This window comes from Chanodichthys erythropterus, chromosome 17 (genome assembly GCF_024489055.1).
Source record: "Chanodichthys erythropterus isolate Z2021 chromosome 17, ASM2448905v1, whole genome shotgun sequence".
Lineage (NCBI taxonomy): Eukaryota > Metazoa > Chordata > Actinopteri > Cypriniformes > Xenocyprididae > Chanodichthys > Chanodichthys erythropterus.
Window position 1 is genome coordinate 18,004,228 of NC_090237.1, and position 27,202 is coordinate 18,031,429.

The 27,202-nt window shown below is 37.5% G+C and overlaps 1 protein-coding gene across 3 annotated transcripts; it reads right to left on the bottom strand.

Moving 5' to 3' along the window:
* On the bottom strand, window positions 1-25,998 carry vps53 (VPS53 subunit of GARP complex). 3 transcript variants are annotated; one of them, XM_067365106.1, is made up of 22 exons: window positions 25,836-25,998; window positions 24,652-24,732; window positions 24,317-24,366; window positions 24,152-24,218; window positions 19,094-19,180; window positions 17,278-17,393; window positions 17,067-17,186; window positions 13,914-13,992; window positions 13,663-13,806; window positions 13,431-13,573; window positions 11,946-12,087; window positions 11,705-11,800; window positions 10,931-11,025; window positions 9,858-10,100; window positions 9,323-9,467; window positions 9,144-9,226; window positions 8,952-9,030; window positions 8,202-8,350; window positions 6,506-6,575; window positions 6,280-6,417; window positions 2,294-2,398; window positions 1-1,611 (listed from the first exon to the last, which is right to left on the bottom strand). In XM_067365106.1, the coding sequence occupies exons 1-22, from the start codon at window positions 25,920-25,922 to the stop codon at window positions 1,438-1,440; spliced, it is 2,493 nt and encodes an 830-aa protein (XP_067221207.1). In that variant the 5' UTR covers window positions 25,923-25,998; the 3' UTR covers window positions 1-1,437. The 3 variants fall into 3 exon arrangements, with proteins under 3 accessions (XP_067221207.1, XP_067221208.1, XP_067221206.1); XM_067365105.1 differs by having other exon boundaries at window positions 4-1,611; window positions 11,705-11,803; window positions 25,836-25,997; XM_067365107.1 differs by lacking the exons at window positions 17,278-17,393; window positions 19,094-19,180; window positions 24,152-24,218; ... (1 more) ...; window positions 24,652-24,732; window positions 25,836-25,998 and having other exon boundaries at window positions 3-1,611; window positions 11,705-11,803; window positions 14,536-17,067.
* Window positions 25,999-27,202: the final 1,204 nt, after the last annotated feature.

Sequence of the window (27,202 nt, forward strand, 5' to 3'; positions counted from 1 at the left end):
TTGTGATTAAATTGGTTAAAACCATTAAAACACTTTTTTTTACATACATACATAAAATGTCTGTCCCTCCATTCATCCATGTATTTGTTCATCTATCCATCATACATAAAACGACAAAGTCGACAGTTTTGTTAAAGCCAATACAATCAACAGATTTTTATTGACAAGAATTTATATCTGCGGTTGACATTAAAAAGATGTTGTCATATTCACAGAAGGCAGGAATGTTTTCATTAGAAGCAATCAACAGTATGAATCATAGCGCAGATCATTGCAAATTATATTGCAATAAACTCATACTTCACAATAGCCCATCTTACACATAAATCATACATTCATTGCACACATTTTAGCTTTGATATGCACTGCTGCTGAGGTCTTTTAACAAGTACAAAGTCATATGCAGAGAAGAAACAATTATGAAAGAGAGGGTCATGATGAAATAATGATCAAAAGTACAGTAAACTGATTCTGGAGTTCATATAATCATTTATTAAAAGGACTATAAAATAAGTTATGTCAAACAATGGACAAAAACAAATACTTTCTTAACAAAAGTGAACAGCAGATGACGTAAAGTAAAAGAATGTATCCTCAGTGTGTGCGTACTAATATTTCTGCATTCCAATAATCTCCCATGAAGTACAGTTATTGTTTGCAGAGAAAATATATCTAGCATGGGAAAACACAAGTGGTAAATATTTCTTCCTTACAGCTCCTGCAGGGTTAAAACATCTACAATGTGAATGTTTCTTTCTTTTCACCCCAACCTGGGAAAGTATTTTAAAAGCCAAAACAACTGGTTTGTCATTTCAGCGGAGACAGGAAATCCCAAGCTCCTCTGTTGTGGAGTACCCGAGACCTGAAATCTCACTCCTCTTCTCCACAAGCACCTTTACCCAGAGCAACAGCCAAGTTCCAAACAGCCGTTTACTCTTATAGTGAGGGGACAATTATAAAAAAACGTTGGCTTTAAATCATTTTGATGTTGGAAATCCCAGGGCAGAAGACTTTGTGCCAGAATAGCAGCAGGTTTCTTTTTTGGGCCACACTGCCCTCTGTTTTGCTTTAAGTACAAGCATATTTCAGAGAAATGTGCAAAGTAAATGACACTGTGGGTATTAGTGTTGTAAAGTGGAGCAAAAAAGCGGGGGGAAAAATGGCAAAATGACTCATTCATGCCAGTAATGTGTTGAGGTTCAGGAAAGGACTTGAATCATAAGGCTTATAGTAATGCAACCCATGAAAGCCTCAAAGTTAAACCGTGATCTGTAACAAACATAAATACATACAAAAGACATAGCAGTACTGTTTACACCCCATTTTAAGCATGATAAAACACGAGCGGACACATGTTGTCAGGCCGTGCTGAATATCAATGGTGTGCAGAGAGAGCGCTCGCATTAGTATATTGATGGGAATAAAGTTCCTGCTAATTTACTGAATTCTCTTTTTAATGAGCTTTTCCAGTTTGCGAATACGGGAAGATTCTTGTTCAGGGGTGGGGGCACTGAAGGACAATGATGGGCCACCGTCTGGTCCTGATGGTGGAGTAGGCAACCTCTGTCTGAAAAGCTCCAGCATGGTGCTCTGCTCACTCCGTTTCAGACCCTATAGATTTAGTAATAATAAATACATTTCAAAAATCTGTTCCAAGAACTTTTAAATAATTTGTTATAACTAGATTAATTTTTCTATTTTTTATTTTGACTTATTTTCTAAAGAATCAATTAAATTTGGCTGAGAAATTACTTTAAAGTCATTATTGTGTTAAATGAGAAAAGCATCAAAAAGACATTACAAAAATAGCTATAGAAATAAATATTTTATTTAATTCAACACAGAATTACGCAAACTTTTAAGCTACAACAGCCATGTTTTTTTTTTTGTTTTGTTTTTTTCCTCAGAAGCCACATCTGAATTATATATATTTACAGACCATATATTGCAGCTCATGTGGCATGAATGCATTTATGCTGCAATTATGATTGCATAAACAATGCCATGAAATTAAATGTGTATTTCACATTTGCACTTGTTACTCCTATGATATTGCTTAACTATATCATATGATATAAATATGAGAAAATCTCATACAGGGGCATTTTTGTCCCAATATCTTGAATTTTAGGGGCATTCTAACTGAATTCTATAGGCTCCATCACATAGTTCATGTTCTTCACCAATCAACGGTATGAAATGTAAGATTTTTATGTGGGACTCCTGTTCTACTAGTGGTCAGATCTTATGAAAAATGAGGAACACTTCCCTGAGGCAAATAAAACCGACTCACCTTCATATCTAGTATCTTCTGGAAAGTCTCAGGGTTGCTGTCAGCAAGGAGCTTGATGTAGTTGTCCACAAAGACCACGGATGGCTCATGAGGGGCCATGACCACCTGAGAGGGGAAGAGAAACAAGGAAGAGCTTAACTACAACTGGATTCTCTGAACACATGAAACTCATTCTAGGAGCGGGAGACAACATAATACAGCGAGTTGATAGATAAAGCACTAAACAAAGACAAAAACTTGAAGTGTCTATTTAAGGCTCACTTTTAACAGCGTAATTACTCTATCCTTGAATGAAGCTGAATTAGCCTCACCGGTAATTTTTTGTGGGGTATAATGAGAGAGTCTCAATTGAGCAGTAAAAATAGGTTAAATGGGGTACAGGCCTGCATTGTGAATCTATTTCTTTTCCCTCCAAGAGTGGGAGAAAAAAAAAGTTTAAATGGATATCTTGTGACTATTTAGTTTGTAGCAGGGCAGAAAAACACATGGCTGACAGATAGAACTGGGATACTTAATCAGTATCCTGTGCAACGTTTCCCTTTATAGAATACCCATTATTCTTTTTACTTTTTACTCTCAGTACCTGAAGGGATACACCAGGATATGCGGATAAGGGTCAGAACAAAGCGGGACATGGAACACTTCAGATCATCTTGAATTCTAAACGTTCCTTCCTTACCACAGAGTGATTTACTTAGCAACCATCCTGGAGACAGGCCAAGGAAAAGCCTCGAGAAGGCTTGTTGTAGTTACCTCGTAAATGAGAAAAAAAAAAGAATAGAGAGAGCGCGAAAGAAAACGCGAGGAGGGGGGATAAAGTCTGCCTTTCCGTTCATTTCCAAAAAGAGCCACAATGGGGGGGGTTAAGGGGTGAGACAGGCAAGAAAAAAAAAAAAAAAAAAAAAAAGAAAGAAAAAAAAAACGAGAAGACTGTGGAAAACAGCCACGTCTCACAGGCAGCAGCATGCTTGGCTTGTGATACCTCCTTCAGCTTCACATCTCTCTGAGGTCTGGGCCCTTGGATGGGCAGGAATTTGTTCCCAGCCAAGGAAAGAAAGAAAAAGTGAAGACATCTTTAACAGATTACTCTCCACGTTTACACTGTAATGAGCGTCATGTGGACAGCCAAGCCGCCACCAGCAACGAAGGTCCTATTTCACCCATAAACCGCTTAACCGGTGTCACACTTCACTGATGTAATTCATCAACGATTAAGAAAGAACAATGACAAAGCGAGACTGAGGTGGCCAATGATTGTGCTATTGTTTCACCAAGCACAATGCAAAAAATACCCACCGCTGATTCGCCTGGGCAAATGGCAGGAGAGCCCTTGATGTTAAGGAGCATACTCAAGTTTGAATGACTTCCAAGAACCGCAGAGCAAAATGCTGATGAAGATGGAAGTAATTACCTGAGAGGCACCTGGGGCCCAACTAAGCCAATCATTAAACACCAACCAGACTTTAAGGACCCACAGTATGCAAGACAAGATCAAGGCCAGGTTTCTTACACAGACCTTCAAATGTCAATGAATGAAGCGCACTGGTCATGTGTTCGTCAATATTGATCCAGTGTATTGTCTATAGCCACTTTTCCACTGAAATTTCCGGAACAATCTGTCCCAGGAACTTTTTTCCAATAGTGGTCTAAAGTACCATAAGATTAGACAAATTAGTCTGGTGACGTATAACTGCGCGCGATTGCTCCTTCCAGTCCAGGAGGGGGTGTTAATGGAGAACAATGATATCATACAAAGCAAAGGACAATAACCATTTTTGGAAATAAAATGCAGCGTAGAATCAACCAATCAAAATGCTGCGGCAGCGTGAACTCAACCAATCAGCATGTTCAGCGCCCAAGTCCCACCCCCGAAAGTTCCTGAACTTTGAAAAATTACTACCTCACAAGCAGGAACTTCTGAGGAAGAATTTTTATCCTGAAATTTCATTTAGACCCTGGTCCCTGTGGTGGAAACATGACTTAATCTGGCTGCTGATGTTGTGGTAAGATCAATGAAGGCTTATTTAGAGATAGAAAGATTCAAACTCAGCTGTTGCAGGGATAGTTCATCCAAAATTACTCACCATTGTAATTTCAAACCCACAAGACTTTCATTAATGTTTGAAACACAGTTGATTGTATTTTTAATGAAACCTGACAGATTTGGGTTCCTCCATTGAAAGTTACTTCCATTAAAAATGTCATGATTCAAAAAGTTCATAAAACCATTAAAATAAATAAATAAATCAAGTGGTCTACTCAAAGTCTTCTGAAGAGATTTAACTTAGGCTTTTATTCAAATATAAATATTGATCAATGCACATACATAGAGCTCAAATATGATGAACAGAAGCTCAAACATACTTGCATGACACACAAGAACCAATGTGGTTTGTTCTCGCGTTTAACTCAAGCATGATTAAGCTTCCGTGACAACTAATGAAGTTTGTTCTTGTGGGTCAAGCAAGTATGGCTGAGCCTCTTTTATTTTATTGAAAATATCTTCATTTGTGTTTTGAAAATGAAGATAATAATATATAATAACATAAGGGTGAATAAATTATGATAATTTTCATTTTTGGGTGAACTATAAGCTTATATATTGGGTGAATGTTTTTCCTCTTTTGTAAAAGCTCTTTGCATGATCTTGCACAATTAGAGCTAAACCCAGTATGAACATTAGGTGGATTAAGGCTGAATTCCAGGCAGTTAAAAGACCAGGAGCAGGAAAGCCCCGGAGAGCCTAATAAAAGCCTGTGGAGCATGTGTGAGGCTGAAGATAAGGGTCAGGCAAAAGGTGGTGGGCCTGGAGAACAGGGCGAGGAAGATTCACTGAGGATAACACCATCCTCACCTCCTGTTGTATTTCATAGTACAACACAGAGCTTATACACCCAACCAGAACATCAGTTTATACATAATATTAAAAGGGGGGATATCATGGAAAACATGATTTTCCTTGCACGTCTTAGTTTATGTTGACAACCTAATGTTCGCACCTAAATTTGTCAACCCTCACGGACCATTTATAAAAACTACGGTCACCATGCCTCCCAACCTTTAGAAATGACTAAATTCGTCCTCCACTTTTTTTTGGGACATAATCACTAGATATTTAAGAGGTTTAAGGTCTGTTCACACCACACAAATGTTAAGTGTGAAAATTGTTCCGATAAAACAATTAATTTGAATGAACGACTGTTAATGCACCTGTTCATCCGTCAATGCAACAGATTTTTGCAGCGGGGTGTTTTGATATCTTTTCCATTGCATTGCGGAAAAAAAACTGGCCAGCCAATAGGATTTGTGCTTTTGGTCATATGCCCTGATGTTACATAAAACTACGACTTGGTGGCCCTCACGAACAGACTATTTTGCTAATCGTTAGTGAATAGCAAAAGAAGAACGGTCAGATACCTACCTACTGTCAGAGTGAAATTGTTATGTAGTCCTTGTGTCCTTTTTTATACATTGGTCCATTGGTTATACAAATAAATCACATCCAGAAAACAGACAGCCTTTAGTTGTAGATTTTATGCAGCTGGAATGAAGCTGTCATTAAAGCAAAATGGGGACAACCAATGCGTTCATTCTGATCACGTCAAATTCATTTTCAAATCAACGTTTCAACATAATTTGTAAAAGGGGAAAAAAGTTTGAATCCCACTGTATGTTACAAGTCTACATGTAAGTACAAGTAGAGATCAATGAGTGAGGAATATTAAACTGTGAACTGCTAAGGCTGCAGGCAGGAAAGCCAAGGCATGTGAGCACTTCCTGTCTCTCAGAGAGAGCTCATTAAATCAGAAGTGCACAGCTTAGTAAATAACTCCAACCGAGCGCCGCACCACACAGAGATTTATGAGCAGCTGATCATTAAAGACTTTCCTGTATTGAGCTTTTCATCAGGGAGGCCCATTTAAAAAAGAATTGGGTGAAAGCTAAGTGAAATGTTTAAGGGTCGTGAATGCACATAAGGTTCCCACCTTGAGGATCATCTCCGCTCGAGTCATTCCTTTAACCACTATTTTGGTGTAGCTGGCTGGGGCTTTACGGACCACCTGAGAGCCAATGGAAGGAAGGTCTAGAAGAATAGTTTTGAGGGAGTGTGTGTCCAGGAGTAGCTATTCAGGAGGGGAAAAAAAGAACATGTGTTTGAACTTAGTCAGGTCCATGAAAGCCAAACATCCCAGTGTCTGAATCTCCACCTACTTGCTCTGCTCCAACCATGCTGATTGGCTTACACCTGAACAGGTGGTTGATGAACTTTGGAATGAAGGAGCTGAAACGTATGTATAAAAAGTAAAACAGTTAGCAGAGGTTTAGCAAACCCTGTGTTATGAAAGAGCCTTTGTTGAACTGATTAGTGAGCAGTGATGGGAATAACGACGTTAAATAAATAAACGGAATTACTAAAGGCGTTACTTTTTCAGTAATGAGTAATCAAATAAATTACTGTTTCCCCTGTTAAAACACTGTTACCGTTACTGATAATAAAACGCATACTATAATTGAGCTCACTGAAGCGGTTTTCATCAGAGTAGGCTTTCTCTCAGCCATAGGACCAGCAAAGTTTTTTCTCTGGTGTGTGTGTGTTGGGGTGGGACACATAGGCTAACTGATGATGATTGGTATGTGACTACACATATAAATTTTAAACTTAAAATAACGTACGATGCTCTGTGTGTGTGTCTGTGTCAGCGCATGTGAGCGGAGCGCAAGCTCAAACCATACCCTTTGCGACATGCTGGATCGAAAATATGTGAAATAAGTTTTTCTAATCGACTAGTAGTTGTACATTTAAGCCATTAGTTGACTAATCACATTTATATTCATTTAATTTCTTAAATACTGGAGAGAATAAACCATAATAATGAGCGTTTATGTAATATATATACTCAAACACACGCGTAAACTTGCCATAAAGAACCAGCAAAAATAATGATTAGACTATGAATGTGACAAAAAACAGCAAGGTGACATTTTAATTGTTTATTAATAAACTAGTGTTTTCTGAATTTGTGTCGCTGCAAAGATGAAGTTGACATTGCTGACTCTCGTTATCTCCGCATAGTGGACACACTTAGAGAGAGAATGCACATTTCATTCGGATTACATAATCAGAGAGTAGCCTATTTCTTTTCATTTTGAATCATTTAATTTAAAAGTAGACATTTCAAGCTTTCTATAGATCTATTTCTCATGTCTGTGAAGCAAGCTGAGTTTCGGTTCATTTAGCCTATAAGATGCGCTTCAGTTCACGTGCAAGCAATTGCGCCAGCGCCTCCATGTCATGATTATATTGTCTGCTACATTTGCTTCTTATTTATTAAATCCAGGCAACTGGTTGATGAAACATTGATTAAAATTATGATACAATGGTTACAAAACGAAATTCACTTTAAAGAAAGGCTTTCTACAAAACAAAACTTTATGAACTTTATGGTCAAAATCATGTCTGACCCACTCTATGTCTCCCAATATATTGATCATCTTATGATGTATTCTATCTTACTCATGCGGTTCACTTTTCATAATCAAATAGATGAATTTAAAAAAATAACATAGGACTATTTTAACAAATATGAAGCTACATTTTCTTTAATGGCTACCAACACGTATAGTAAAGTACAGAGAAAATTCATGTCATGAGCAAGAGCGGATCATGAGTCACGAGTCGGATCACGCATAATTTATTTTTAGAATTATATTTAATATTGGGGGCATCCAAGTTATTTGACATATTTGGAAAAAAAAAAATTAAAAAGTAACGCAATAGTTATTTTCCCTGGTAATAAGTTACTTTTATAATGATGTAACTCAGTTACTAACTCAGTTACTATTTGGAGAAATTAGTTAACTATAACTAATTACTTTTTTAAAGTTAGTGAGTGGCTGTGGTACTGACTTGGTGAACTTAATGCAGAACTGGGTGAAGTATTTCCGGGTGGAGGCCAGATTGTCTCTAATGATGGGCACATTCTGTTTGATGTGCATGATTACAGAGGTCACATAAGGGCTTTGGTCTCCCACATGTTCCACACTCTGCCACGGCATCTGTACAAACACAGACAAAATCAACTTCAAGGCTAGTATAAATATCCTAAAGACACCCTCAAACAATGTTGTTACTGTTAACTTAAACTTGATGGAAATAAAATAAAATAAATATTAAATGAAAAACCTAAAAAAAAGAGAGAGAGCGAAAGCAATGTTGCCTTGGCAACAAACAAAAATAATTTAAGTTGAAGTACTAAAATTACTGAAATTAAGTAAAGTTGAGTAGAAATATATATATAAAAAACAGATAGAAAGGACAAAAGCACAAACAAAAATTACAAACTATTTTGTCTAAATTTCAACCAGTAATTTCTGCATCACATTATACATTATAATGTAAAATATGAAAAATTGATAATTTTGAGATTTGCTAAAGATTCATTCAGCGGTGTTTATAATTAAAAACAAAATTTGTGGGGTTTTTTTACCTTGAATGTTATCTAACGCTCTTTTTAAATGAAAGATTCACTTTTTTTAAAGTGAATTCAAGGTAAAAATAAGGAAATTAGCATCACAATTAAATACTCAATACTGCCTGGTTCGATAAATGGAAATAAAAAAATAAAAAAATAAATAATAAATAATATATGTACATTACCTTGCTCATAGCCGTAAGGGCTGGATCACATGCAGCGTCCAGGTCCTGAACCAAGAGCTGGATACTGTTTGAAATAACCCTGCCAAACACAGCGATTAATGGGAACGTTACTTGACAACTAGTAATTTATTTCCTTGGGCAAATATGTTTTTACTTAGTGTTGCAGGTCAAGTCAATGTGACTGGTATTTACGTGCTAAAGGTGTCCATCTCCCCACTTAAGTTTATTCTCTCCATTAGGGACTTGTCCACCTTTTCCTTAAGCTTCTCCTCCAGCTGTGGACATGATAGAGGATATTTGCATAATTAAAAAATAAAAAATAAAAAACATCCATTTATGATATGTTGTTTGATGCATGTGTGTTGGGTCACCTGCTGTGTGGTAGCCAGGCAGTATTCGGCAGTGCTTAGGATGCTGCAAATGAGACACAGCTCTTCCATTGTGAACTTGGCCACTTCTCCCTCTTTCTCCTTCAGCAGACTGCTGATGGTCAGACCACCACTATTGGTGCTGGTCCTGCATGCAAACGAGCACAAACATGGTTACCAAAGAACCCTAACTTAACCCTCCGGCCCTCCCCGCTGAAAGAAACACAAGAAAGACTGCATGGAAACCACAAGACAGCTTCTCCAAAACAAAGATCCCTTTTGAAACTCCCAAAGACAATACGGGGTAAACCACACAAGGCGACGGGTGGGGATTTTTCTTCCTTTGAAGAGCGGCAACAAGAAACCCTACAAATGCGACCACACAGAGACGACCACTCGCTCTCCTCTCAAGCATCACCACAGCATTAACACCCCAAATAAAAGCCCCAGCAACTGGGAGGATCAAAATTCTACCATAACAAGGGAGAAAGACCAAAAAAAAAAGTAATGTGAGGAAAAGTCAGGTGGCTCAACTCACTTTGGAAGGTTTCCAGAGAGGATCTTCCAGGCATACTCGCGCAGATATTTCTGGAAGATGGTGGACAGAGCAATCATGGGTTCTCCAGTGCTCAGTTGCGAGCACTGCACCATACACTTCTTGTAGTATACGAAGAGATCTGCACAGCTGGGGAGCACAGCGCCTCCCTCATCTGTACCCGATTTAGGGGGACCCTGTGCCCGGAAATCAGCAACAAAACGGTCGATCAGCTCTCCAAGATTTCTAAGACAGAAAACAAAGACATAAATTGCAGAAGACGACATTATTCGCATTCCCTCTACTGATTTTGAGGTAAAAATCTGTGCAGAAATCTATGGGATGGATTTAAACATTACAAAATTATAACTCTAAATTGCAATGGGTAAAGTTTTAGATGTGTTGAATGTTTTCAATACTGCTTAGTTTCAATATCAATACAAAGCAAATAAAACTAAATATTTTCAAGGTGAACTTTTTTGGGGGGTTTGGGGGTGACCAATCAGATTTTTGTTGGAAAAAGTACCAAATATTAAAAAATAAAAAAAACTTGCTTTGAACAGCAATGTATTGTAAGGTCAGTAAATAGGCCATCTCTCTTAGTACGGAGAAATCGGATAGATGCTGACCCCGAGAGAAGAATGTGGACACTCTCATGCCAGACAGGTCAGTGTGAACTGGTATAATGCAAGCCATTGTTAACAGAAAGGTCATTCTGCTTTAGGCAGTGCCAGCAGAGCGTTACATGGGCCAGAAAATGGCTTGTACAAGAAGCCCTTTTCTTGGGAGCCCCGTGGGTGAGAGAGAGGGTAAGTGGGAAAAACAGAGGTAAAGACTGAAAACAGACGAATAAAGAAACAAAATCAGCTGCCGTTTTCAGGTTGTCTGCAGCATCTGTGGTTACCAGCTAATGGGGACCATTTTTGCCTGGTGGTGAGGCGGAGAGAGTCAGACAAGAGAACTACTGAAAAGGGGTGTACAAGAAAGAAACGATTACAAACCAAATGAATGGGCTACTTCCTTTTGACTTGTCTGACATGATTGTGCACAACAACGTTCCAGCACATTTCACTCACTTATCCTGCGACTCGATGTAAACGTAGAGATGAGGCTCGAAGCACTTGGACACAATGCCGTGGAAGGGGTTGTCTGGAGCCTTGGGCTTCTTTGGCTGTGAACAGCAAAACATTACTTGATCAGAAATATCTTAAGAGATCCCTTTACATGTGCCAGTGTTAATTTATTATCAATGATATAGTATTACAGTTTTTGTTAATATCTTGATTTAGATTTTATTTTTGTATTTTCTGTTTACACTTTAATCTAAGATAGTTTTAGTAATTTTTTCCCATTTTTTATTAGTTTTATTTATTTAAATATATATATTAATTTGTATTTATATTAAAAAATGTTATTTTACTTCTAGTTAAAGACAATAACCCTGGCTTGTGCTACAGTGTGACTGGAAGATAGAAGGAAACTGTTCTTACAACACCTAAAACTGAGAACATCATTGCCAATTTGAAGATAAAAGGAAATAAGTGTGCAATAAATATAGGCTCTGAGCCAAAGTCAAGCTGTTATATTAGAGCAAATAAAGACTTCTAAACACACGGTGCCTTGAATGTTTTCATAACGAGTCAATTACATAAAATATGCGCCTGATCCAGGATAGAGTTCAGATGTAAGTCAAATCAAACTACATTAGAAAGAAATGTAAATTGCATGTTGGAATGGTACCAAATGCGGTATCAATTTCTATCAGAAGATGGGTGGAATAGACTGGATAATATGGTGCAAATGGGGTCATTGCTGCATGATAGAGAGCAAATAAAGATAAGCAGCCTCACTCTATCCAAATCTTCATCCTTTTCTGATATGTTGTCCTCTCCTGACTCGTCTTCCAGAAAGGGGTTTGTTGGTTCTAGAGGCGTCTCAGTTTTTTTCTGCTGAGAGAGCAAAGGAGAAAAAACATCACACAACAGCAAGATTACCAGCATGTTCATGCCTCAGTAAAACATTTTTTTTTTTTTTTGCTCGCCCATAAACAGGCATGGTCCAAAACAAAGTGCAAGCGTGGGATGGCCTCACCCCGGGCCCATCGTTCAAAGTGCAGCCTGAGAAGCGCTTAGCCAGCAGTCCCTCGAAATTGGTGGTCCTCTGAATAGCGAAGAGCAAAAGCTTGACCTCGATCTCCCTGGCACGGGTTCGCATCAGCTTGGCTAGCTCGGTTCTGATGAGCAAATGAAACGCAGACATAGACACAGGGTTGTGAGCAAAACCTAACATGCCAAAAAGGACTACGGCTTCAGGTCAGTGCTTTTATAGGCCAGCTTGTGCAGATGCCTGGTTTGGCTGTTAAAAGAAACCACAGTGGATCAGTGTTGTATTCAATAGAAAGGATCCAGTTGCAGTCAGCTTGAAAAAGAACCTTTTTGAGACCCTACATATGGAGAAAATGGTGGTGTGGTGTATCCATTCTTACATAAAGTTTTGTCAAAAAAAGAGAAATATATTAGATCAGATTTCAGTGGACCTCAAACGTTCTTTCCAGGCATTGAGGGTTTTGGAATGACTCTCTTGAGAGGAATTTGACTTTAGACAGCACACATACACACACATAGCCTACTTTAGACTTTGTCAATACCACTAGTGAAATCCCAGACATTTATTTCCTCTCCATCTAATCATTCATGTCATTCTGTGCACAATTATGTCTTTTGCTAAATCATGCCATAGTTGTGTGCTGTTTAATGTCTAGTCTTCTAAGCGAACCACTAAATGCACATGTAATTCCCCAGGTATATTTTCTCTATGGGGTAATGGAGATAATGAGGATTTATGCTGTGCTGATATCATATCGGAATTACCTTAATTACAATTCTACTCGGACTCTTCAGACTAAAAATTATTAGTTTCTATGGCAACACTCATTATGCCGAAAGGTATCCATGTCTGGCTTTGTTACTGAAGAAAGCAAAATATATAATCACTATAAATGCGTACTGCCCCCAAACTTTTGAATGGTTGTGTAACTATCTTCTATACAGATGTTTTGTATATCTTTATCCATCACATATTGAACAAGTTTGAGAAACTGAAGCTTTCATAGAATTTTTACTAATAATTAGACACTCAACTACAGTTATTTTTCCATGCAAGTTACAAATTTATCTTGCGTGAAAAATGTAAAATGTAAAATAAAGCAGCGTTTTTATCCCATGAGAGCGAAAGGCCGAAAATGTCACTTCTGAGAGCGAAAATCTCACTTCTGGGGAAAACTTTTCCAACTAGAAATGGTACATTTCTACATATGCATGACTTTTTTGATGTGCATTTAGGATTTTTTTTCAGTAAAAGCGTTTCCAGCGTAGTTTATGTGAATGTCTTGGCGAAAAATAAAATCATTTACCTCAAGTGAGAAAAACGTTTTTTAATGGTATTATGGAAATTTAATTTAAATCCAACATTCTACATCCATAAAAATGTGAATGGAAGTTTGACATGACATGAATGAACTTATGAAGAACCAACATTATGTGAATGCAGAGTTAGTGTGAGGTGTTCAGTTGGTACCTGGTGATATGACAGAACTCTACAGCGATGCGCTCGGTCATGCACCACTCCTCAGGGAACATTCGTCCATACTTCTCTTCATAGTCCACGAGCTGACGCTTGATCCATGCATAGCGCCGGTCTATTTTGTCAAGCCACGCCACCTGTAATCAGGACAAACAGCAGAACGAACCGTAAGAGAGATGGTATAGCACAATTTCAGCATGTACAGGATGCACAAGGACACACTCACATCCTGGTTCTCTTGGAAGAGAACTAAGTATTCTGACAGGTGCTGCCTGATGAACTTTTTAATGATCTCCTGCTTAATCCGAGGATCTAGGACATTGGCCACCAGGCAGGCATCTCTGAGAACAATGCTAGGGCCTCCAGATTTCTGTAAATAACAAACTAAATGTTTTTATATGTCAGAGGAATATAGCTATGCATTAATACTAAGAGTTGATTATTTGTAATCTTTTCATCAGAAAGCTATAGCTGTACCTTTGAACCCTGAGCAGGAAAAGTCTCCTCGAAGTCAGCCAGTATCTGTGTACCAAGCTCACTCTGTGCGGCTTTAACTCTGAGGAGGGGCAAAACAAATGGGTTAGTGTTTACAAGACACATGGAAGTCTCAGGATTCCCTGGTGTCTAGTGAGATTATCAAAGCAATAAAGTCAAGACACCAAATCTAATTTTTACAATACTTCATAGCAACTCTGATACCACAGCAAAAACTAATATACCACTGAACAAACTAATTAATTGACAAACTAATTAATTAAAAATTAGCAAATTACATGAAAACAATGGAATTTAAAGGGGATATGACATGGAGTTTTTTAATTTGTTCCTTACATAAGTAGTACACTGACATAATGCACAAACAACACAAACAAATATATAAGCAGAAAAAAATTATTTTCAATCTTCATTCTGATCCTCTGTTTGAAAATCAATTTTTAAGGGGCAGCTCTTTAAAGGGCCAGTGTTATGATTTGCTAATGTCGTCATTGCATAGGAAACAGTATCAACACCCACTAGTTATTGCGCATGAGTAAGTGTTTTGAAAACATTATCCATACAAAACCGTAATTTACATACAAAGCATTATGAAATCACATACTTGCGGTTTGTGATGCAGCTGCTGTCAGATCCAATAAAGTTGGCTGCTTCATCTTTCAACAAATGTTTCTTTGCGAACTCTCCATTACGCTGTCCCTTGTTTACAAAACAAAATGCTCCGAACATACATATTTTATTTATTTTTATTTTATTTTGTTATATTTATTTTTATTTTATTCTGTTTAAACTGGACGCGTTAAAGTGGATGCTCTTTCACTCTTCCATTTGTCCTGTGGTCGACAGACTCAAGCGTGTGGAGTGTGTCATCTGTATACATCTGTTTGGAAAGCATCAATGATTATAATGGGTTCTAGGTAGGACATCCTATATTGGCATTCGAACTGTATGCAGTGATTGTACGAATATTGTTTGGTCCTGAGACTTCCACAGAAGATATGTAATTTTTTTTTTTAGATTTAGGCCACCTTTATTATTGATCAGTATACATTATAAAAAGGGGTTTCTGAAAAACATTGCCTACCCTACCGTTAAATAAAATCTTTGTTTATAATGTGGAGGATTTATTAAGCTAAGAAACTTGCAGTTCCAGTAGTACAGACCTCTTACATGTCAAAAGATCCAGGCAAATTTGATTTCATGTCATGACCCTTTTAAATATGTTTTTTCTTAGTAAACAATCATTAAAAACAAAATTGAGAAATGAAAATTAAGAGTAGTAAGTGGAATAAATTAAGAGCAGCTGTCTCCCTTTGTTGTAAATATATTTTAATAAATATTAAATCACAAAGGCACGTCTACTACATTTACACTGTAAAGCCTAATGCACAGATCCCCTATTTTGAGAAAAAAAAAGTGTGTTGTGCCTGTTTACATTCATAAACCCACTGTTTACCTTGCCAAGACAGGCAATTTAACCAAGAGGTTCATTTGACCTTGTGTAGCTGCATCGCTACAAAGCTTTCCCATACACAAATTCTACCAATACTGTAGAAAGGCCTACATCATTACATTTTTTTAATTGAATTTTGTAACCCTTGACATCCCTAGTCATTGTGCTAATTCATATGTGCTAATCTCTATTGTGAATAGCTAGTACCTAAATCCCTCCCTAAATAATGGCATCACTTAGAACTACTGGCAATGGGAAAACAAATGAAACCGAGACAAAAATATCAGCTACTTGTATGAAAACAGTTACAGATGTAAATTTAAATTCTATTAACCAATAAGGCCAATCTGTACTTTGGACCAAAAATCTCAGAGACAGTGTAACGTAAGCCTAATTACATCAAAAGGGTCTGGATGAACCACAATTTGATGATTCGAAGATGCTCTATTCATTTCTGGTTCAGTTGCTGGCACAAGCAGACTCTGCACAAGTGTCTTCCAAAACAAACAACAAGATACTCGGAGGGAGAGAGGGAAAGAGAGTGTGAAAGAGAGAGATGGAGACACTTGCACTTGCCAGTCAGACACAGTCTTCAACGTGGCACATGGCTGCCAATTTGGCTGCTCTCTCACCAGCTCCATTAAGACCTCCACACTGTCTGAACCACAGCACATCCCTCAGCTGCCGCCCCTGATCTCTGAAACATCCCTGCCACACCTTAGTACCAGCCAGACATCTCCATTTAGGGACAGTTGGACTCAGAGCGAAAGCATCTCAGTTTCTCCATATTTGGCTTGAACTAATATTAAGCATCGCAAAGATCCAACTAGACATCACAAGAATTTTCTCAAGACTTTTTTGTCCTCATAATATGTGTTAAACTTGTGTAGTTCAAAACAACATCACTAAAATCAGCCAATCTGATCACCAAAGGGGGGCTAATATTATTTACACTGTAAATTCCTAGGCACAATCCCCACCCTCATCAAATATAATCTCTTTCTACACCACAAAAGAAACGGACGAGAAAAATATGAGTCATGCAGCGGTCAGAAAGCGCTGATGTACTTTGGCACGCTTAAATGCTGTTTTAACAAAACACTGGATTCGCTTGATGTACAAATGCACTCTCTACCAAACAAACTCTCGCCATCACTCAAGGACGGCATTTAACATATGAGGTCCATGTGAAAGGTCTCAGGATCCGAATGGCACTGGAAAAGCATGTATCCACGGTTCCTTTTCAAAGAAACATTCAGAACCTGGAACAATCAGGGGAATCGATTTCAACATCAAACACACCCTTCCTTGCCATCTGCTTATGAAACAACAGCTTCATCAGAGCATCCAACATAAACAAGCAATGGGAAGCACAGAATCATAGAGACCGGAGCCCTGTTTCTTTCCTAACAAAAGGCCCAGTCTCCGAGCCTGCAGGGGACGTGGACTGCACCACCCATACCAGAGAAATCTCTTCCACTGGGAAAGGCCCGAAACAAAGAGCTGCTTTCCGCTTGGGGAAAGGCCAGAGTGAGGGGAAAAAAAGTAAATAATGAGACACTGTGAAGCAGATTTCCTTCCTGTGCTGCATCTTCAGTAAACATAAACAGGATCTTCAGACTCTCAGCCCCATGATTTAGTCAAATAAACAGTGTGAGTGAGTCTTGTGCTTGTGTCCTTACCTCTCTGAGAGCTGGCGTATCTGGGGGATGCCCATGTACTTCTGGAAGTGCTCAAGCACGTTGACTACACCCTGAAGGAGATTGGCCACCTCCCCATACTGCCTCTTTCGAGTCATAGCTCTGCAAAGGTACAATGAGACAAGCTTTTAGCACACTACTATGACTGGGCAAACATACCGATCTTGGGAAAATGTATCTTGAATAAACATACTCAAGAGAGTCCACACCACCAGCCAGCATGTGCAGGTGATTGAGGGTCGTTATAGAAGTCGTCAGGTGACGCTTTGCATGGTCCAGCTGCTTGATGTCCCGTGTGATTTCTTTCACCTGAAGCAAGTTTTTTTTTTTAGATACATTAGGCATGCACTGATATTTCAATTCTGGCAGATAATTATTATGTTATACTGTATTTATAATATTGTAGTTGTATTTATTATATTACATTCAGGGCTCGACAATAAAGACTGCCTGATCGCCCGAGGACAGCGTGAAACTCTTGGGCCAGTTGATGGAACTGTTACTTGCCCGATCAGGCCACTGCTGCATCTTCACGGAAGTTGATCATTTGCACATTTATAAGCCTTGCCTTTTAAATATTTAAGAACACGTAAACACCAAAGTACCCGCGTCTTTCAATTTGGTACAACGCTGCATCTCACAGCGAGCGAATACTTTTGAGCATGCATGGATATATTCATGCAAAATTATGTCAAATTGCCCGTCTTGTCAAGTATCATAACAGTCGGTTATGTCTTAAGTGAACATAAATGTGAGATAAGATGGCATGTGTAATAGTATTTTGGATACGTGACAGCAGCCTAATATTCCAGTGATATTTTACTTTGGTTACTATTTCTGTTCCTGAAAAACTAGTTTAGACCTACATGAAAAACCTGAAAAGAACTGTGCATTTCATTTGTATATATGTAATTTGTTCTTATTTTATTATGGACTGTCTGTAACAATATTTAAAAATTTATATGAGTTAAGCTAGTAGTTTTTGGTTTCATAACCTTATTTATTACGCTTACATGGATCAAAAACAGCTAAAATAATAACTAGGCCTATTTTATTTTATTTTATTCTATAACGCTGATTTGGTGTTCAAAAAACATTTATCATCACATGATGAATAGAAAGGTCAAAAGAACAGTTTATTTGAAACAGAAATATTTTTTAACATTATAAATAATTTTACTCTCTGTTTTGATCAATTTAACACATCCTTGCTTAAAAACATTTATTAATTATTTTTTTTAATTAAATTAAATTAAATTAAATTAAAAAAAAAAAAATATCACACTGACCTCAAACTTTTAAGTGGTATTATATCATTATATTACACTATATTATAAATTTACCAAAAATCGTATTGCTAATATTAGTTTTTTTTATACAACTTTGTCAAAACTGATTAAATAAATACTAATAAATATATATAAAACTAAAAATCAATCATTTTAAATGTTTCAGGTGAATGAAGGCATCACAGCAATATTCAAAACAGATATTCATTTTGAGATTTGCTGATATTTGCTTTTATTTAAAAGTGTTATTACATAATTAGTGTTGAGTGTGTGAGCATTAAATTATGGCAAAGGTAATGCAATTGCAAAAATAGACAAAGTGAACATGCACAATTCAATTACTATTGATTCAATACTAATGACTACTTATTCAATGCTAAAAACATTGGCTAATAACCTATACGGTACCAATATTTCATGCATCCTTGTTTATATTGCTTTAACATATCGGGGACACAGGGACTGAGCTTTTCTATTGTTCTCCTGCCTTCCTCCCCTTGCCCTTCCTCTGTTCTGCACTGCATGACATTCACAGATGGCCAGTGCATTACCCTGGGCTCAAAAAGAGTGATGTGGACAAAACCACAGGATGTCACAGTTTCTTGTGCCTCGGTTACCCAGCCTTTTGGGGTGGGTGGGTGGTGAATGGCCATTTACTCTGGGTTGACTTTCAGGCCTTAAATGACTAGGTTCCTGTCTAGAGGGCTTATTTTTACTCACCATTTGCTCCGATTTCTCCGCTTTGTCTTTGATGTCTTTGATTTTGCCAAAGAGTTGCTGGATGGCTTTCTGGGCCTCCTCCAACGCCTGGAAGAGGAGACAAAAGATCTAAGATGACACAAACAGCACCGCGGTAGCATTTTCTTACAGCTCGCTGTCAGTTCGATGTTTTCTGTGAAACAGCAACCCGAAGTTCACTGGCTTGAGTTCAGTTTGTGTTGGGCTGGTTTCATCGCTTTCAAACTAGGCGATCTGAAAAACAGACACTCAATCTAAATCTTACCACCACATCAAAAGCAATTAATAATAAACTCATATTTAATATGAAAATACAGGCTGAATGACGTTTTAATGAACTTGCTTCCTGCCTGCCCTTCTGACCCTCCAGCCACTATATTATTTTTAGCGGGAAGATTTCTGTGCTTCAACAGGGTGGGGAACAAACCGCACGGCCTGATGAAACCAGTTTTAACTTGACATTCTTGTAGGCGAAGACTGCAGCAGCTGCAGTTTTGGCCCTTCCACACATTGCCCCACCTGATGCCACCACATCACAAGGCTCCCTGCTTGGCCCTAAAAGGGATCGGACCTTCCCGGCCACTTGAATGCAGAGTCACGGCAAGTGGCGCACTTCCCACTGCAGCCACACTGGCAGTGTTTGGATTCTGACAATGCATAATTACTACTTCCTTTGAGAGCAGCTGCAGCACTGAATGAGTGGGAATACTGGCTGCTGCCAATGTACTTAGAGAGACGTGCCTGGGCTGAGAGCGGAGAGAGTTTGGCCGTCTCTTTTGCCTTGCTTCTTCACAGGCAAATGGAATGCTAACAGCCGGCACCAGCTGCCCCCTGGAATTTACCACTTTTACAAGCCTCCTTAAAAACACAGAGATGCTTTGAGCCACACTGTGTTAACAGCAATGCATCCTCCTTTCTAAGAAAGGATTCTTCAAATTACAGTATTGCGAGTTCATGCCAAGACTTCTTACGGCTCTGAACAAAAAGCAGAACTAGAGGCCAGGTGTTAACTGGGATGCATCTAGTTTAAAGGATCCACATAGTAGTTGTGCATGAGAAGAAGCCATCCAGAGTCGATTTACTGAGGTTAGAAAGATGGACTGCTTGCTGTATCTGTATCTCCTTCTCATACTGCTGATCAGAAGAAAGAGAAAAAGAGAGGTTTATTTGGATCTGGCAGGAAGGAGAGCAGCTGCTACGCATGTGGACTCTATTTGCAGTTTCAGGATGCCCCCCCCTCCCCCCACCCCCCACCCAGATGGTTTAGGCAGGCCACAGACTATAGGACGACATGGATGCTGGGATGCCTGCTACATTTCCCTGTAGTGTTGTGACTCGACTAAAGAATATGTAGAAGCACTGAGAAGGAAAATGTTGATCATTAAGACCGTTTAACAGCTGCCGACAGGCAGGAATGAAACAGTGTGGTTATTTCCTCTGTGATTATGTCGTCAATCATATACAGCATTCCACACATGCACTGATGATGATTATCCTACTGATTATCCTGCATGTAATTATTTTCTAAAAGGCTGAACACATTATGAATTAAACTGCCTGGTTGTCCACTTTTATGGCTGTATCATTATATTAAGGCTACAATTTTCTTTGTTCTGCAGGATATTAAGCATGTTGGGTGGCAATAAAATGGCTATTTCAAATGACTATGGTCATTTTAATATCTTTTTCTGCCTTGGTGGACTATGTGGACGATGCACATTTTTGTTTTGCAGATTTGCCCTCAAATTTCACCCATCAAACTATGATTCACATTTGTAAGTGAGTAACTTTCATATAAAACATTTGGAGATATAGAAATTATTTTTATGTTATGAGGAATTTCTTAAATATTGCCTAAAAGCAACATTATGCAACAGTGGAATGGGTTTACATTACTGTTCAAAAGTCTGGGGTCAGTAAGATTTTTTTTTTAATGTATACTTTTATTTAGCAAGGTGCATTAATCTGTAATTGTCTTACTGTCACTTGATCATTGCTACAAAAAAATAAATATATATATATATATATATTCTAAATACATGCTGTTCTTTTGAACTTTCTATTTATTAAAGAATCTTGAAAAAAAACACATCTCTGTTTCCACAAAAATATGAAGCAGGGCAAATGTTCTCAGCATTGATAATAAATGTTTCTTGAGCACCAAATCATCATATCATAATAATTTCTGAAGGATCATGTGACACTGAAGACTGGAGAAATGATGCTTTGCCATAACAGGAATAAGTTACATTTGAAATTATTATTAAAACAGAAAACTACTTTAAATTTAAATTGTATTTGCAATCAAACACTGCAGCCTTTGTGAGCATAAGAGACGTTTTTATTAATTTCTAACATTTTTTGTCAAAAAATCTTACCAAACCCCAACTATTGAACAGTTGTGTAGCTCTCCTGTTACAGTTATCATGCTCCTTATTTAGATTATTTTGGATTATCCATTTTATTGTCTTATTGTAATAGAGTTTTTAACAAAAGTAAAAATTTAAGTATTTAAGTGTCAGGAAAAATCTGATTATATTAGACTGTCATATAAAATTCCATGTGCCCTGTATTCCATGTATTCAATTCAGAAAAACTATTTAGCAGAATTAAATTGTTGACATGACAGTATTGTGACATCAGGGAAATGTATAGTGGCTCAATTTCAACAAATACTTAAACTAATAAATGTTCTTTGGGTAATTTCAACATACTTAAATACCCTACAAGAAAAAGGGTTAAAACCTAGGCATTCATTTCGATAAAACCTGTCAACAATGCCCCAGATGACTAAAACAACTCCAAAGGGACAGACAGAGATCGGTCTCTAACGACTGATAGAAAACCACACATGCAGCAAACTTTCCATCCTGTGTTTAGATTAAATATTTATATTACATTCTTGGGGAGGCTCCTTCTTGGCATTCCTAATAAGCAGCTCCAGATGCCAAAAACTACATGAGACATCCTGATCCCAACTGGCTCCCTGACAGCTATAAACCTCTCATCTGAATGCTCCATCTGGGAACAACAACATGGCAAACTTTTTATATGGAACTTTCTGCAGCACTGAGGAAAATAATGTATATTAGCACAAACCCTGCGTGAGACAAAGGAGAAGGCAAAGTGAGGGACTCCTAAAATAATTCACACCAAATGCTTTGGCCCACTCTTGACTTTCCTTTATGAATGATATCACAAATCTAACAAGTTTCCCCACATTGTCAACTGCTTTTCCATTTCAGAAAATATTTCCAAATAGGTTGTTGTCAGTTAACAATAGTCTAGAATAGTACTTTCCTCACTCTGTTGTTCTGATAAAAAAAAAAAATAAAATTGAAAAAGTTATTATAGTTCACTAAAACAATAAAAGTCATTTATTTCTGCTAATTCCCAAGAAAACATTTCAGATTTTCATTTAGTTTGACTTTATGTACTTAAATGACTAAAACTGAAATAAAATTAATAAAAATATATTTACATATTTAAAAAATAAAATAAATATGACAAAACACAAAAAAAATTATAAAAAAATGAAAGCTACTTCAGAATAGTAACAAAAACCATAAACAGGATCTCAATTATACTAAAACAACACTGACCCACACAGCAGGCAGACGATAACAAAACCAGAGAGTAGTCTGGGTCTTTAAACAGGGTGAACCATCTGTGGCGTGACTGTCTCAAATACTATTTATCAAGCCCTCAACTTCATCCAAACTTCAAAGAGCCCTGACTCAGTCACAAATAAGTTGTCCAATGCTCAATTCTAACTTTAGCATTTTCTGTACCACAGGGGAGAACGTGAAAATACTCAGTTAAGACAAACACATCCGTCCACCTCCTCCACACAGCTAGAAATGTCATCAAGCAGACCCCTGGGATCCCGTTCCAGACACGGATGTCTCCATCTCACTGATAAATACTGCACAGACTAAACAGAAAAAAGCTTCAGTGGGTCTTTCCAGTCCTCTCCCTCTGTCTCCACCATCACTCCCAGCCTCGAGCTGGGATGTGTAATCCACACTTCCCCGCCGTTCCATCTGCTGAAAGGATTTTTCCTCTGCTCTGTGGAAACAACTCAGAAGGTTACGGGCCGTGAGACTCGTGGCCCCGCATTCAGACACAACCAGTTTCCAAAAGCAGTGCATGCTGGGTAATTCAGGCCCAGCTGACCCCACTCACAGGTCTCAGCCATGCTGCCTTTCTACATCCCAATCGCATTTCACCTCAGCCTGCTGTTCTGATTAAGAACGGATCTGTGTTGAATCAATATTTTCAGCCTGGTCCAAGAAATAGTAGGACACTAAACCACAATGTGGAATGGAATTGCTGCTGAGAACAGGGAAATTCAGGGTAAAGTTTGCCTGCCTTTCCTGGAAGACACAGCATCTGGGACTCTGAAGAGCCTCAGTCACTTGCAGAGATGTGAGATGGAAAAGATGCAAAAGACAACCATAGTGTTGACAGCTGTTGTAAAGCGGACAGAGAGGTTTATCTCAGAATAACATACAAAAACCTGCTTTAATGATTTGATTAGAGTACAAAAACACTTATATACATCAACTCTATTTTCTCATTCTCATGTTGTTCTAAACCTCTAAGCCTTTCTTCTGTGGAATACACAGATATTTTTAAAAATGTTAAAAATGCCTTTTTATCCACACAATGAAAGTCAGTGGGGTCCAATGTTGTTTTTTGGCACCACTGACCTTCATTTTGTGGACAAAAACAGTTGAAATATTCTTCAAAATATTTGTGTTCAACAGAAGAATGTAAAAAAAAAAAAAAATACTCTTACAGACTGGAACACCATGTGGCATAATGTTGATGAACCCATATCATTGCTTTAATGCTATTTATCTGCCATTTATCTCCTATATCCTTAAAACTCAAAAAAGTATGGAGGAATGAAGAGGAGAAAGCTTGTATTTATTATTTTCATCTTAAATTATTCAAGGTTATAACCACTCGTTTAGTTCACAAACTTTACAACAGAACATTGATCTGACATTATGCATGTGGAACCAAAACACTCACCTGTCTGCCATCTTGCCCCACATTAGTCTGTCCCCTCACCACTGTCCTGATGTTGTCATCCAACCGTCTGATTAAAAGAATTACATACAATATTAATTTAATAAGATTCAATAACCTCAATATATAAATGCAGACCACGTCAGGGTCTAAATATTGAAAACCAACCTGATTTTAAGCCGTATGTTATTCACCACTTCGTCTATGTTCGCCAATGACTTGAAAAAGAAAAAAGAAAAAAAGTGCACAAACATTTCATTTATCTTTTAATAATCAACATCTTAGTAGTCATTTCTTCAAGTTCAGAGAGAGTAGCGCTCTCTAGTGGCCAAGAATATGAACATTCAATAGGCTGCAATGTAAAAAACAAAAACATATATATTAGTAGTATTATTGGTCACTGGCCTCAATATAGGTGACCTAAACAGAAAGACAGGCATTAATGTACCTTCATTAATAAATCAAATGTAATCATGTTGACCATTATTCTAATTCAGACTCACCTGCTCTGTTGGAAACAAGGTATTAATGTATTCAACAGCATTGAAGTCAGCTCGATCCAAAGGGTCTTGGCTGGGGAAAACCTAAAAATTGAACAGATAACAAAATTGAACAGATTTCCTGCGCTGATGATAACATATGAGTCCAGAAAAGCAGTCTCACAAGGTTGCTAAAGATGTTCTGTGATTCTGAAGTGAACAACAAGCACTTGGGTAAAGTTGGTTTTATATTCGCACATTCTGACATATTCAATAGCCTTGTTAATCACACTACATTGGACATTCAGTGGACATTCACAAGTAAATATGCCATTAAAACAATACTTGACTATTTTGATCGACTGTGAAAAATGTTGTAAGTTGACAATCGTTGGTTGTCAATATCAGGTCGCTGCTTAAAATTTGCAAACATTAATTTATTGCACATTTATTGGAAAGTCTGAATTTATCAGGCCCACTGCCATCAGACAGACCTGTTAATTGACTAATGCATTTTTAGTACTTCTAATGTTTTAGGATCAATCTGTGGATCGATGAGGTCAATTTATCTATATAAATATATTTACAGCAAAATGTCCAACTCTTTTACTTGATTGAAGAATAATGGAATAAAATAATGTAAAAGAGATTAAAAACCTCTGAAAATGGACAATAAAAACTAACATAGTTATATGTTTTTGTTGTCTATTTTCAAAGGTTTTCAATCTTTCCAGATTATCATTAAGTCCATGGACCATCAGTATAAATATTTTCTCAGCAGCATTTTATAATATGTTTCAGAACATAGACTGACACTACTACTAGTACAATTTACGATCCCTAAGAGATCATTAACATATAATTAGATAGAAACCGCAGTGCAATTTAAGTTATTTTGCGCCTCTTCTAAACGGACTCTCTTAGATGTGTCAATCTCTTTTTTCCTGTCTTGACACCTGCCATCAAATAGCAAGCTAGCAATGACACATTTGCATTTGCTGGTCCGTCGTTTTAAAAATAAATTCGGGTTTGACAATTCGGGTTTATCCACGTAAACAAAAAGTAAAATGGTAAATAAAACAAACATGACGAAAACGGTGAGCTTTAATGGAGATGTATCAAACTGGCTAACATTATTAGCATCTCATGAGAAGATGCACTCTCTGACACAACAATAAAAACAGACTCAGCCCCATTTAATCTGTTACCTGCTCAATGGCCAGCTGCACTTCTGGAGTAAGGTGTAAAATCGCCTCCAAATCTTCCACAAATTCTAATTCTTCCTCCTCCATCATTGTGGACAGTAAACAGACGTTTTATTTCCTGTGCTGACGTGATGCTTCTTTACCGATGTCTATGTTCAGGGGAAATGTGGTTCATTAGCGCCATCTTTCGCGCTGGAGACGCAACACGAGTCGTGTATTTTCAATTTTTATCATATATCGTTATTGACTATTTTCCAGAGGTGGGAAGTCCAGGGGTCAGAGTAAAAGTCCTGCCATATTTTTATTCCACCCACTGAAGCATTAATGAGATAAATAAGTGTTTAATTGAGTGATGATTGACCATTATTGAAGACACCTGATGATAACAAGCAGAATCACCAAAGGAGAAAATCACTATTTTTAAGTTACCATCGTCGAGGTCAGGGTTTGTTTTAGTTGAGCTCTTGACCCCTTGACTTTTTAATATTAGATATTAATGGGCAGTTTTAATTACATTAAAACCAACCAGACAAACAAAGTTAAAAGATGATCAGGTGGTGTTGGTTATGTTTGTTGTGGTTGCAAAAAAAAGTTTGATCTAATGCCTTTAGGTACTTATTGTTGATGATTTCATCATCATGCAGTGGCTTTAATCACTGATATTGTGTTTCTTTCATGTTTTTGTAGTCCTATGATAATGCATAAAATCCTGTCCTGCTTTGATATTTTGAAAGTCTTTATCATTGTGCATAAATTATTCAGAAAGCATCATGTAAATTCACACAGACTGCTCAAAACTGTCAGTATAATAAATAAAAATAATAAAAAAAAAAAATCATTAAAAAAACTAACCGCTAATTAATGCAAAACTAGTTAAAACACTCAGAGTTTAGTTTCTGAAGAGAATCAATGAGTAGTCACTCCATGATGATTGAATCACTATCATTAAAAAACCAAAAACATCTGATTAGAAACTCTCTCGCAATTTCTGTTGCAACAAGAATGTTTTGGAAACACAGTTAAAGCAACCAGAGAAAATCAAGTGTTAAGATGACAAGAATCAAGAGCCCATCTAAAGCAAATGCTCACCTCTATAACGGTGACTTCAAACTTTATTATTTTCTATAAAACACCCACGCAGAAGGCGACGTTCTCGTCACCTTGCGCAACTTTGCCTAAAAGTTCTCTAAAAATGGCAAAAATTCTGAACCTTTACAGAACATTTAGGACATAAAACGTCCTCTTTTGGTAATGAAAGTGCTGCAGTTCAAGTTTCCTTATCAAGAACGTTACAATGAGGATATTTAGGACTTTAACTGAACATTGCCACATGATCCTCTGTTGGTCATTTAATAACGTTAACGATATGA

Excerpts from the sequence above, each read along its gene's own strand:
- vps53 (XM_067365105.1), bottom strand. The coding sequence starts at position 25,922 with ATGATGGAGGAGGAAGAATTAGAATTTGTGGAAGATTTGGAGGCGATT. Across the intron at positions 24,367-24,651 it reads CCTTGTTTCCAACAGAGCAG|TCATTGGCGAACATAGACGA; the intron begins GTGAGTCTGAAT and ends TTCTTTTTCAAG. Across the intron at positions 10,101-10,930 it reads TACATCGAGTCGCAGGATAA|AAATCTTGGAGAGCTGATCG; the intron begins GTGAGTGAAATG and ends TTTCTGTCTTAG.